General features: G+C 37.3%; 1 protein-coding gene across 1 annotated transcript in view; it reads right to left on the bottom strand.

Moving 5' to 3' along the window:
* LOC139714579 (uncharacterized) overlaps positions 1-13,457 on the bottom strand; it is a 32,863-nt gene that overhangs the window by 9,142 nt on the left and 10,264 nt on the right. The window contains exons 6-12 of the mRNA XM_071626269.1: positions 6,610-6,671; positions 5,792-5,883; positions 4,564-4,657; positions 3,941-4,103; positions 2,575-2,721; positions 2,032-2,161; positions 93-288 (exon numbers count right to left, since the gene is read on the bottom strand). Coding sequence (XP_071482370.1) covers positions 93-288; positions 2,032-2,161; positions 2,575-2,721; positions 3,941-4,103; positions 4,564-4,657; positions 5,792-5,883; positions 6,610-6,671 — 884 coding nt within the window. The remainder of the gene's footprint in view (positions 1-92; positions 289-2,031; positions 2,162-2,574; positions 2,722-3,940; positions 4,104-4,563; positions 4,658-5,791; positions 5,884-6,609; positions 6,672-13,457) is intronic.

Below are 13,457 nucleotides of genomic sequence, written 5' to 3'. Positions count from 1 at the left end.
TATATCATGCTGTAAAATTTATTGTAAATGGTGCATTAAAAAAAAGCAACAACAACAACAACAACTTGAACAAGTAACCTTCATTGACCCACCTGTACAGCCTGGCTGTAAGGGCCTATGTTAGCAGGAGCCCAGTGTGATAAGCCCTGAACATGCATGGTGGTCCTGTAGTGAGCAGGATCCCTATCTTCATCGACCCTGCCCTGCCCCTGAGGGGATGGTGTATGGTGGGCTAGACAGTCCAGCTGTAGTACTGTACCTTCTGGTAAACTGGCCTGAACACACACCCTGTGTATACAAACATATACATGCACACACAGACTTATTTGGTGGGAACAGGTTATTTTCAAATGAATATTTGCTGTATCACGCCATACTCTAGGTTGCCCTCATACAGCAGGTTACAGTGCTGTGTAGTGCCATCTTATGTTTGTGAAATGTACTTCAATATATGTATGGTTATACATTGCTCTAATTATAGCAGTCAAATTTTAGCAATTGGCAAATAAATATCCAAGTGTCAATTCAGCACTGTTTATGATTTGCTTAGCATAATAATAATAATGATTATGATTACAATAATAACATACTGTACTCCTTTTTTATTGTAATCACTATCAAGGGAATAATATACAGTAGAAAGAGTGAGGCTGCCTCATACAATCTGTGCAAGAAGTGTTAGGTAATTTCCAATCTTTCCCTACATAAATCATTGATAATGATGGCAAAGAAAGCTTGCAAAAACTACAGGGCTTTGAGGGAATGCAAAGGAAGAACACAAATTAGAACTACAGCATAACTGTATTGAAGGAAAAAAATATATAAAGAATTATAAAATAAACTAGATATATCGCTACGGTGACTGATATGCCTCCGCCATAATGCATGGTTCTCCTAATAGGTCTATAGTACAATGTCTTGACAATGTGTGATGACAGCTTCACACAATTGGCAAAATATTAAAATGACAGGTTTGCCACAAATGTGCTGAATGTTCACTTTCCTAGAACTAGGTTCAATTGGATGAATGATTAAAATGTCAGAGTGCAGGTACCGATATTTGGGGAACTGATGATTTTTACTTGACTTCTGACCCTTTTATAAGTTTATGCATTGAGTAATTTTCAAGGTATTGAGAAAAAGTATAATTTCAGTATCAAATGGGAAAATAGCATTATCTAAATCTGGCCTTTGACCTTTGATCTCACAGTTCCAAAGAGAATCACTGTTAGGTTGAACATGCACAAATATGTAAGTTTCATGATGATACCTTGAGTTACTTTTGAGATATGGAGGAAAAAGTGTAATTCAACATTTTCACTTGACCTTTGACCTTTTGGCAAGAAACTTCCCACAGAATATATATCGGGTAATACATGCATACATCAAGTTTTTTAAAAAAAAACCTTCAGGCCTTGCATAAATATAAAGAAAGTAGTCATATTTTGAGGAGTTGACTTTGACCTTTGACCCCTGACCTTTGAACCATGACCCCCAACTTCCCTAGATAATCACTGCCCATTGGAAAAGCATATATACTAAGTTACATGAAGATACACTGCCCATTGGAAAAGCATATATACTAAGTTACATGAAGATACCTTGAACCATTTGCGAGATATGGAGAAAAACATGAATTTTCAACCTTTTTTTTCACAAAATAACCTGTGACCTTTGACCTTTGACCCCGTGACCCTAAAATCCAAAGAAAGTATTATCCCCCCAGGATATACCCTCATACCAAGTTTGATGTAAAACCACCACACGGTTCTTGAGATATCGACAAAAACAAAACGGGACGGACGTACGTACTGACGTACGTACGGACGGACGTACGGACGGACGGACGGATGGACGGACGACCCGAAAACATAATGCCTCCGGCCACTTCGTTGGCGGAGGCATAAAAACAATAAAGATTCTTTAAAAATGGCTAGTTTCCATTTGGTACCCTAGGGTACAATTAACTGCATCGTCATTCTATGATTTTACATGGGAACAGAATTAAGAAAATCAAGCTGCATGAATTACCTTGCTGGGGGATTGAGTGAGAAGTATTTGCAGTAAATGGAGTTGATGTGGGCAAAGTCAGCCATGTCTCTGACATACAGGTGAACCAGTACAGCATCCTGTAGACCATATCCCTGACTCTGGAGCTGTGCTTTTTGGATGGGAGTTAGAATGAAAAGAGGTTATGTCATTTCTTATGACTTTTTTTTTTTAATCAACAATAATATCACATTACTACTACAAGTATTATCATTATTGTCTATCCTCCTATCATTATCAGTACCATCATTTCCATTAAAACTATTGTTTTGCATCACTATTTTTAAGACAATATCAACAGACAGGTATGTGTATTAATATACACTGGCCAAGGAGTGATAAGTTTACTAAAGTCCTTTTTAAAAGCTACATGTCTTTATATATTCTTGCATTCACTTTATAAAATGTTTTTCTTTATGCAAGAGCAAGGTGATTAATAGAAATTTTGTTGTTTTCTTTTTAGAAAAATCACATGTTTGGATGAGTCAGGGTGTGAAATTCACCATTTGCTAAATCCCAAATTACCTTTGAGTGTTTCCATGGCAACCTCTGTGCTCTGCAGGACAGAGGAGTCACTACCGCAATTTGTTTCGCTGGATGCCCTCACACCAGACACCCAGGCAAAGCCCTGGTTACCATGGTTACACAATGGGGGCTGGCAAGTTTCCAATTCTGAAAATGTAGGTAGACAGTGTGAATATGCATCTTTTCATTTCAACACTCTTTAGTCAACAGAATGGCTTCTTGCTACGGAAGAATGAAGACTCAATGACTGCCTCTCAATGAATAAGACATCATAATGGCAAGAAAAACTGAATCAAAGAAGTCATTTCATATTGAAACAATAGGCAAAACTTTATGTCATCATCCAACAAAAGAATTTGAAAATGACTGCTATAAGAGTTCACAGAAAATATTATTCTCAGAGGGTCCACAATATTCACAATAGAAAGATAATAGTTCAATTTCACATTCAATTCTTTATCTTTGAATTAAAGAAAACTAAAACTAAATTTTAAGCATTAAAGTGCTAATGTGATTGTCCACCAATGGCAAATTCATTCAAAGAGTTTGAATAAACAGCACTTGACTCCGACAAACAAAAAGGAAAAAAGAAGAAGACTTTTACCCTAAAAGGGCCGATGCAAAAAGTTGGACAGAAACCCTGGGGAAATATCTAAAAAATGGAATTATTCCAACATGCAATCTGCCACAGTCAATGGGCATGGAGAGTGACTGCGAGCTGGTTGTATACATGATACATGGAAACATGGTACGCATCGATGGTTAAACTCTTTTCAGTTCACAGATGGATTAAATCAATGCCACATGTAACATGATCGTTTGCTGAGCAACTCTGCATACATTATGGCAAAACTAGAAATGAACTTTGAACTTTTATAAGTAAAAGAGATGGACGACCATAAATCACATTTCAAATACCTTCAGTCACATCTGAGTAAATTCAAAACACATGTGTACTCACTTATGATGCACTCACATCAATACACAAAGACAGACATAAACACATGTAAGGATACGTATTCATACCAAGGACAGATAAGAACAACAGTGCACAGAGAATGGAAAGGTACAGTGGCACATGAGCTTGAAGTGAGAAGAGATATATATATATAAGTGTCCTTAGGACAAAATACATTAAGCATTTGAGGGCACTTATCAGCCTTCAACATGGCAGTACAAATGCAAAGGAAATCTGGCCCCTGTCGTATAAAAAAAGATGCAATCAAACATAAGACAGAAAATAAAGCATAAGTCAAGTATCAGCCAATCAGGATTGAGTATTCTGAGACTTCTGTTTGTTTTTCTGACTTATGTTTAACTCCAACTTCTATGCGACAAGACCCAGGAAATATGGCTTTCCTCCTACCCTCGTTGAATGGGCAGTTGATGTTGATGTTGATGATGGGATACTCGAGAGCAGAATTTTTGCTTGGAGTCAGATCAGGAATGTCCAGGTCACTACAGAGAGACTTTCCCCGCTTCATCTTGATGTCTCTGATTCTCTCCGCAAAACTTTTCTCTTCCACAATCTATGGTGTTTGAGATGGACAAATAAAAAAAGAGAGCATTAATTTTACGATTAAAAAAAAGTGTGCCTGATCTACTTATCAACCGCCAGACTTTGACAACATACCTAACTATGAAAGTATATATTATATCATAACATCACTAATGATTTCAAAGATGTGTTGTGAATAAAGAATTTTTGTTTCTTCTTCTGGGCATCCTGGCTGTCCTTTGCAAGCATCTCGCAACATCAGTTCAAAAAAAGAAGAAGATGTCATTGCACATTACATATAACACAGCATGAAAATCAGCTCTACCTTCACAACAGTCTCCAAGTTTACATTAGGATGAACACTACCAACTTGAACTTTATAAGATAGACACGAAAGTCATTTTAAACATCTGGGGAAGAAGAATGGCTTGGAAGGGACTAAAAACCATAATAAATTTCATTCCATTTTAATCTCCAGTACACTGTGGCACCTTGTCTTTCGCTGCAAGGTGCATCTTGTTGAAGTGGATGTAGAAGACTGGTGAAATGTCATCCTCGTCATGTTGCACAACTTGAAAGTCATCACTGCACATGTAGCATGATACAGAAAGAAAGGATACCAGGCCAAATATTACAATACATGGTGACACTGCAACTAACATCTGTTTTCCATCCACAGATAGCTATATATGCCCCTACTGGAGAGAAAATGAACTGCATCACTGTCAATTTACAGCACTGAGTTTCATTGAACATGGCAAGAGGTTAACATCCACAGATGTTTAAGTAGAAAACCCATTCAATTAAAACACTGTACATGAATAGTAAAATGTAAGCAAACTTCACAAATGCCTGCAATGATGAGTACAGTAGCTCACCTCTCAGTTGCCCAATGAAGTGTACCCTGTACATTCATCATGGTGTCAACTGAACTTTGGCAATCTTAATTTCTTGGATCCAGTGATTTGCAATTCATCTTGTTTCAAAGTTTCTTGTGGATGAGTATACCACAAGGTCATTAAAAAAAAGGACCTACTCACAGGTTTGGGGATCAGTGTGTTCCAAATATATCATTGGGAAAGAATTGAACCTGTTAAACTGTAAATCACCAGAGCTAGAACCTATCACCATGGAAAGAGTCCACATTTGACCAAAGTACAATTACATCTACATGTATGTGTTGGCCAAGCATGAGAGGTAGCACACTTTAATTGGATTCTGTGCAGTGGAAATTTTCATGCATGTCGTGCGACATAAAACTAGCACAAAATCTAACGTGCCCAAATTTTTCGCTTGTTACATTATGTAATATCATTTCATATCTTCGATTTCAAAGTAGGTATATTGCAGGGGTAAAACTGTTTTGGTATCTCACATTTACTAGTCCTCTAGGGTGAGTGACTTTGCTGACATACTGCATAGTGCAAAGCAATTACCTTTGACTGCAGTGTGATACATGTGCTGCTAAAGTCCTTTACCACTGTGGCAGCAGTGAGCTATTTAAAGTACTTGCTCAAACGTTGTGACAGTCAGTGAAATTAAAAACATGCAAACGTCGTCTTCCAAGGCCTAGCATGAAAATTTCCTCTTACACATGATACACCGCAATACACGACATACAACAATCTGATGAGTCCTCTTTAGAAAGACTTTCGTAGCATACTTTGTTGCATGTGCATCGCCACTTCAGCGTAAAAAGGTTAATGTACCTCAACTCACATGACAATGCGTTTGCTGAAGAGAGGGCAGTCCAACGTGAACGTCTCGTACTCACCACCCTCCCCACACACATTGAGTTGGTATTTGTTTTTCTGCAGAGGAAAACAACAATTAAAAATACCAATAAATGTTTTCAAGCCATGGTACATATTCACAATTCTTTTCAATGCATGAAATCATGAAACTCAAGACACAAAGTAATGGCATAGATGGTCGCACAATATCATTCAATATTGGAGTTAAAAAGAAATAAAAAATGTGTGATACTATGATCTCTGTTCGTCTCCTTTTTTTGGGGGGGGGGGGGGAGGAAGGGTTACCCCAAGCTGTTACCTTTAATAGCACTCCACTCTTGAGTAATATTTACAAGACGTCATCACACAGGATCCTGTCTTAACCTTCAGCAGTCTACTTCCTAATTTTGATTACTCCATTAGAAATAAATTAGATGAGCTAATAAGTGCTCAAAGTACAATCATGACACTTACATTCATTCACACTTAATCTCATGCCATAAGCATATGGTATCTATTTTCCACCTTGATCAAATATGTACTTGATTTCCAAAATATCTCAACAAGATATCTAGAGGATTGCGGTGCCTGGTCAGAAAACTAGTCTGTTGCAAAATAGGTTTAACAGAACAATTTCTTTACTCATCATCCACTTCCTTCTTTGATTCTTTTTCTAGAGGGGATCCATAAAATATATTAACAATAGGATCCATCAATATCACAAAAACAAGGAATAACAGCAGAGTGGGAATACTTAATTACAGCCTATTCTAGGAAAACTAGAAAGTCAATGATGACTTTTACCATAGCTTCCATGTGAGGTTGTATCTCTTTGATGGACTTCCCAAGATGTTTGGCTGTTAAACCTGTTGAGAAATTACAATAGTATATTATGAGATATGTATCAACATAAGGATATAAAATAGGTGCATCCAATTTACAATGGAATTGGATTTGCTTCCCTCATTTAACTACAGTTTGGGGTGTTTGTTTGTTTGTTTGTTTGTTGTTGTTTTTTTAAGAAATACCCTACTTTTTCAGACTTTTAAACCTGTCGAGAAATTACAAGAGTATATTACGGAAAATGTATCAACAGAAGGATATGAAATAGGTACAACTAATTTACACTGAAATTAAATCTGCTTCTCTCATTTAACTAAGATTTTGGGGTATTTTTTTTTTGTGGAAGAAATACCCTAGTTTTTCAGACAACACAAATTTATTCATCTTTGTCATCAGGCCAATAAATACACATATTAGATATGTACTTTGGCAACTGTGAGAGATTGATCTGTTTTTATTTTTGTTTTTTTCCTCATTCAGGCTTCATAAGCAATATATCACTTCTTTAAATATTGTTTTGTTTTGTTTTGTTTTTCTTCCTGTGGAAGATATATCAGTCACGGTTGACATTGCTTTCCTTTTATAATTACAATATAATGCCAATTAATTACACATATTAGACATGTACTTTGGAAACTGAGAGGGATTAATCTATTTTTGTTTTTGTTTCTTCTTCATTAAGGATTCATATGCAATATATCACACCTTTTGGTTCTGTTTTTGTTTTTCTTCCTATGGAAGGAATATCAGTCACTGTTGATATTGCATATATTGTACTTTTATAATTACAGTACTCTCCGCGTAATCGGGTATCGCTTAAACGGGTACTCCGTTTAATTGGGTAGAAATGTCAGAGTTAGTTCCAATGCACATTAAAATTACCTGATAATCGGGTTGCCTCTCCGCATAAACGGGTAAATAATTTTCTTCTACGAATTTCTACCCACATTTTATTGCATATAACACTTTAAGAAATCATGCATGTCAAATTTTCCATGGCTAATCGCATTCATTACACATGTAGCTGGCACTCACAACTGCATAGACAGACAGGAGTTGAACACACTTGCGCTCCTCCCTTGCTCTGCAACAACATTCACAATACGAGAAGTTTACAACGTGTGAATGAGACGCGTGCACGTTCTTCTGTTTATTGGGTACTCCGCTTAATCTGGTAAGAAACGCTTTGCCCGAGCCTACCTGATTATGCGGAGAGTACTGTACTGGGCAATTCTGTAAAATAGTTAACCTCAACATCAAAATTTCAAAATCATCAAATCACTAAAATTAAGATACTGTATCAATTATAATAGATTATATTTTCAGGGAATTTTGTTAATTTCAATTTGCTATGCATATTCTAAGAATTACGGGCGTTGAAGTCAGAGGCTAAATTTATTCTCATTTTCAGTAAAAAGTAGCCAAAATAGACTTTTGATTTATTTCATGAAGAATTCAAAACTACTCAACTCTTATATCTTATCAATAAGGTTGACAGGTGCACTTTTCAATTATTAATCAAAGAAAACTCCCAGTCTTTTTGTTTTTATTAACAGTTTTCCCAGGTTCGACCACTTTGGTGGTGTACGTCCAACACCGTAAACATGCATTTTTTAATATTCACAGATATCTGAAGGGAGATAAAGCATATCACTTACGATGCAAAGTACATTTGTCATAGGCAATGTAACCATCATCAAAGGTCACTTGTATGGTTGGTCAAAACTGAGATACTAACGTGTTGGACGTACACTTTGAATGTACGTCCGACATGGTGAACGTCCGACACCATATTGTCACTCCAGTAACTCAGTACAATTTCAATCAATCAGACAATTCTCTCTCTCTCAATCTACTTCTAGCACAATGCCATTATCCAATGCTGAAAAGTGTAAGCGGAGAAGGGAAAAGATCCGAAATGAAGAAAACTTGTACAAGCAACATCCTCAAAAGGATAAGCAACGGAAAGGGAAGGCAAGAGCCAGAAGAATGAAAAACATGACAAAGAATGAATTGGATGAACACCATTCATTTGAAAATAGACGGATCAGAAATCTTTGTCATGCAGAGCGTGCGAAGCAAAATGGTGGCCAGACTGAAAGGCAGACTCGAGATGGCAGCACTGGCTTATCGGATTATCCAAACACGGCAACACTGTACAAGACTGCCTAAGCTTTGGGAAAAGCAGTGAAACGAGCCCAGCAGTTTTTGCCGTATGCACCAAGAGAGAAAAAAATGGCGGCTGCTGAAGTTGCAAAATCAGCTGGATTGAAGAATGTATTCAATTTCCCAGGGAAAGATAAGGGCAGACCAGGATTAGACCCTCAAACTGTGGAGAATGTGACATCTTTCTTCTTGAAAGAGGATATTTCTTGGCAAGCACCTGGCAGAAAGGATCATGCGATTATCCAAATGAAAAATGAGATGGAGAGAAAGTGAAAGATATTTACCAGACAAGGTTTCTGATGATGTCTCTTCGAGAGGCATACACCTTCTTCAGCAAAGAAAAAGGGAACATTATCAGTCTGAGCAAATTCTGCGAGTGCCGGCCCAAATATGTGAAGCTGTATGATGAAATTTCCCATAATGTTTGCATATGCCCTCACCATGAGAATGCACAACTTCTGCTGGCAGCTCTTCATGAGCACACAGGCTTACCAACCGACATCTCATCCTTTACTGAACAAATAGTGTGTGACACTGGGTGCAAGGAGTGCATGGCCATAGAATGTTCTGATTGCAAGGACAAAATTGACAAAGTTTGCACCCAATAAGGAACATGAAGATCTGTTAACATCAAGTACCAACAATGGTAAAACGATAGTCAGGTAGAAAAAGTAGAGATCCTGGGTACAGTGAAAGAAATATTTGCTGAGCTCAAATCTCAAGTGAAGTGGTTTTTTATCTACGTATATATCAAGCGGAAACAAGCTGCCCACTTTGAGAGGCTGAAGAGCTCTGTAGATGGTGTCAATGTCCTGGTACAAGTGGACTTCTCAGAAAATGCTTCTTCGGTACACAAAACAAAGTCCAGCCGGGGCATTGGTGCCACAAACAAGCAACAATCTTCACAGCCCATGCATGCATGGATCAGTCCAGGAGTTAGTGAGAGCATTGTGCTGATATCAGACGACTTGCAGCACACTAAAGTCAGTGTACATGCTATCATGGCTCGTATCTTCTCAGAGCTCAAACACAAATAGCCAAACATCCATCAAATAGACATAAATATTCTCTGATAGGGCAAGCAGCCAATTCAATTCTACTTTCCAACCTTTATCCATGGGAGCAAGAATTTGGTGCAGGCTTGCACTGGCATTTTTTTGCAACATCCGACTGTAAAGGAGTTATTGACGGCCTGGGAGGAACAGTCAAGAGGTCTGTATGGCGCTACATCCGCAGCGGGGAAAGGCCAAGCAACAATCCCAGCTGATTGCTATGAGCTCGCTGTGCAGAGAAACCCAGGAATTCATCCCGCTTACATTGATGCCATTTTCATCCAACAGACCAAGGGCCTACTGGAAGAAAGATGGAAAGATGCCATACAAGTTCCAAACACCCACAAATTTTACTTTGTTATGCCACATGAGAAATACTCCCTGCTTGTAAGAGATACAAATGTACCTCGGATGCCATTCAGAAGGTGAAGGTCCCAATTACAGCCATGTTGAGTGATCAATATTAATGGGATGATATTTGTAGACAGAGAATTATTAGGAAGGTTGAGTATATTGTCTCATGTGCAAATCACCCTCTGTCTGAGAAATATGTGCAAATGCAAATGCTATGCAACATTCTTGGGTGTGTTGCAGCTGTCACATTCTTGTGTGTGCTGTATCTGCCACATTCCCTTGTGTGCTGTATCAGCCACTTTCTCTGTAAGATGTTGTTCAAATTTTTTATTGAGATTAATGGGGAGTTTTATTTCAGGTAGTAAGTTTTTATTAGGTGATACGCTATCAGCGTATCACCTATTGTGATTGCCAAAATTTCTCTTTTTTTTTATTCTTCTTTCTTTCTGCCACATTTTGTGTCGTCAATATCTCAACAATGACATTACGGAATAACATGACATTTTCAGTCAACATGTCTCATAACAATATCTAGCCACAATAAGGTTTTCATGACAGTAACATATCTATGACGTCATCTAGGCGCCATTTTGTGATTTTCGGACCTTGTCACATGATCGATCATAACTTCATAACTAGATATCATTTCTGTATCATTTTCGGTGGACACAAAGTTCAGGTCACGCTCTATCTTACATTTTAACGCTAGTTACCCAGGTCATCATTACGCGCGCGTTTGCGCGCGTCAAAATTTTAAAAGGCTCAAAACGACTTCCCAATGGGAAATCTCGAAGTTTCAGACAATTTTAAGCGTTTCAAACATTTTCTCGCGTGCGCGTCCGTCCGCGCAATTTCGCGCGCAGAGGGCGTGACTAACATGAAAATGCAATTTTTTTGACTGATTTGGATTTCTGATACTTTGAGTAACAATATCCATTGATTTCCGATCGATTTTGACCTATAACAAAGGAATGCACTGGCGTCAAAGTTGAAATTCCGCGCGCGCGTCTTTCTGCAAATATAGTGAAAAAACATGTTTTTGTTTATGTCGCCATAGCTCTTTAAATCGTCCATTGACCCTATATTTCTATTGCATATTACAAAAGCATATGAATTGGAAATAACGTTTCAAGTACCAATATTGCCAGGAAAACTCATGACGTCATCATATCATCATCTGAAATAAAAAAAGTGGAATTAATTTTTTTGAGGTACTGTTTCTGACATTCATTTACTCGTATCTCTATTGTTTAAGCTTAATATCACCCCAAATTCAGATATGTTTTACTTTGAACATTTGCCTTTCAAGTCCATGTCATGGTTTTGAAATTTGATGACGTCATCATACTTTAAATTGTGATTAAAGGTAAAGACGCAAAATCGGACAAGTTTACGTGTTATGTCTATGGGAGGTGATTTTTTTTAAAAACCATACATTGACTTGACAACGTTTAAGCACCTTTATCTCAGATGATTTTGCTTCATTTCCTCTGAAACTTAAGTATGTTGTAGCTGTGACAATAAGCTGCAGTAATCATGCATTTTATTCTTTGAAATCTCCTCATCAGGTTGACAATTTTGCAATTTAAAACTGAAAATGAGAATGGAATGCGGACGAAACGATTCCTGATTCATCTTTCACGTACATAAGTTTACGTTCCTCTAATTTTCTCGTCGAGACGTATGGCCGAGTGGTTAGAGGTGTCGTCACAGAAACGTGAGGTTGCACACGTACGGGTTCGAACCTCACAAGAGCACGAAAGAAAATAATAATTTTTTTTTTACTTTTTTTCTTCAATGGAGTACTACACCTTCGTCCATGAAGAAGTCACGTTCGCATGTAAACACACCTATACGCACACACTCACACAGTATCCCTTTGTTTATCGTTGGAGACTGCATTGCTTCAAATGCTGCAAAATATTGCAGGCTGGGCTTTTCAAACTGATCATGGTATATTGTAACAAAATGAAATTTGTTCATATCAATTCAGTAACACAATGTAGTCGTGGTTACTTTGTGCTGATTTTATACATGTAAGAAGCTATACATTGTAAAAAAAGGTATTTGAATTGTTCCTTTAAGTCAGTCTTCTGTATTGATGATTATTTGTCAATTAGTGGTTTTTGTGGAGTTTCAGATAATGATAAAAAGTATGTATGATAAGTGCAGCGATACTTTCTACAGTTAGTTCAAAGTTGTGTTACAGAGGTTTGATACATACATTTAGCATTGTGTTTGTGTGTCCACGTGTGTATACAGGTTGGCCATATGGCACATTCTAGACAATAAATCTTAATTAATTAGCAAACGCGATCAGCTATGGAACTGAATATGGTACTAATGTATGATGTTCATGATTCTCATTAAACTGTGACGAGTTTAAAGAGATAGCTTAACTGTGTGTAAAAATAAAGCAATAATAAGGAAATTTTAAGGGAATTTGATAACCATGCCTATAATAATTTCATACAGGTACTAATAGCTGCCTCATATTCATGTGATTGATCATCATGTCAATAGCAAACTGACAACGTACGATTAATATATTATACATTAAACAACTGTCTTTCAAATCCATATCGATGTTTTCTAGTTTGATGACGTCATCATACTTTAAATTGTGATAAAAGTAAAGACACAAAATCGGACAAGTTTGCGTGTTATGTCTATGGGAGGTGATTTTTTTTAAAACCATGCATTGACTTGACAACGTTTAAGCACCTCTATCTCAGCTGATTTTGCTTCATTTCCTCTGAAACTTTAGTATGTTGTAGCTGAGACAATAAGCTGCAGTAATCATGCATTTTATTCTTTGAAATCTCCTCATCAGATTGACAATTTTGCAGTTTAAAACTGAAAATGAAAATGGAATGTGGACAAAACGATTCCTCATGTATCTTTCACATACATAAGTTTACGTTCCCCATATTTTCTCGTCGAGACGTATGGCCGAGTGGCTAAAGGCGACGTCTCAGAGACGTAAGGTTGCGGGTTGGAACCCCACAAGATCACGAAACGAAATACTTAGCTATTTTACTTTTTTTTCTTCAATTTTGTATTACATATTCGTCCATGTAGAAATCACGTACGTATATAAACGCACCTATACACACACACAGACACACACACACACGCCATATCCCTCTTTTTTGTGTGTTGGAGACCACATTGCTTCGACTGCAGCAAAATTTTGCAGGTTGACTTTGTCAAACCGATCATAGTATGTAATGACGA

Source organism: Diadema antillarum, unplaced genomic scaffold (assembly GCF_040938485.1).
Source record: "Diadema antillarum isolate AM-2024a unplaced genomic scaffold, OU_Dant_1.0 seq00002322_RagTag, whole genome shotgun sequence".
NCBI classification, from domain to species: domain Eukaryota; kingdom Metazoa; phylum Echinodermata; class Echinoidea; order Diadematoida; family Diadematidae; genus Diadema; species Diadema antillarum.
This window is presented reverse-complemented; position numbering and strand designations above follow the sequence as displayed.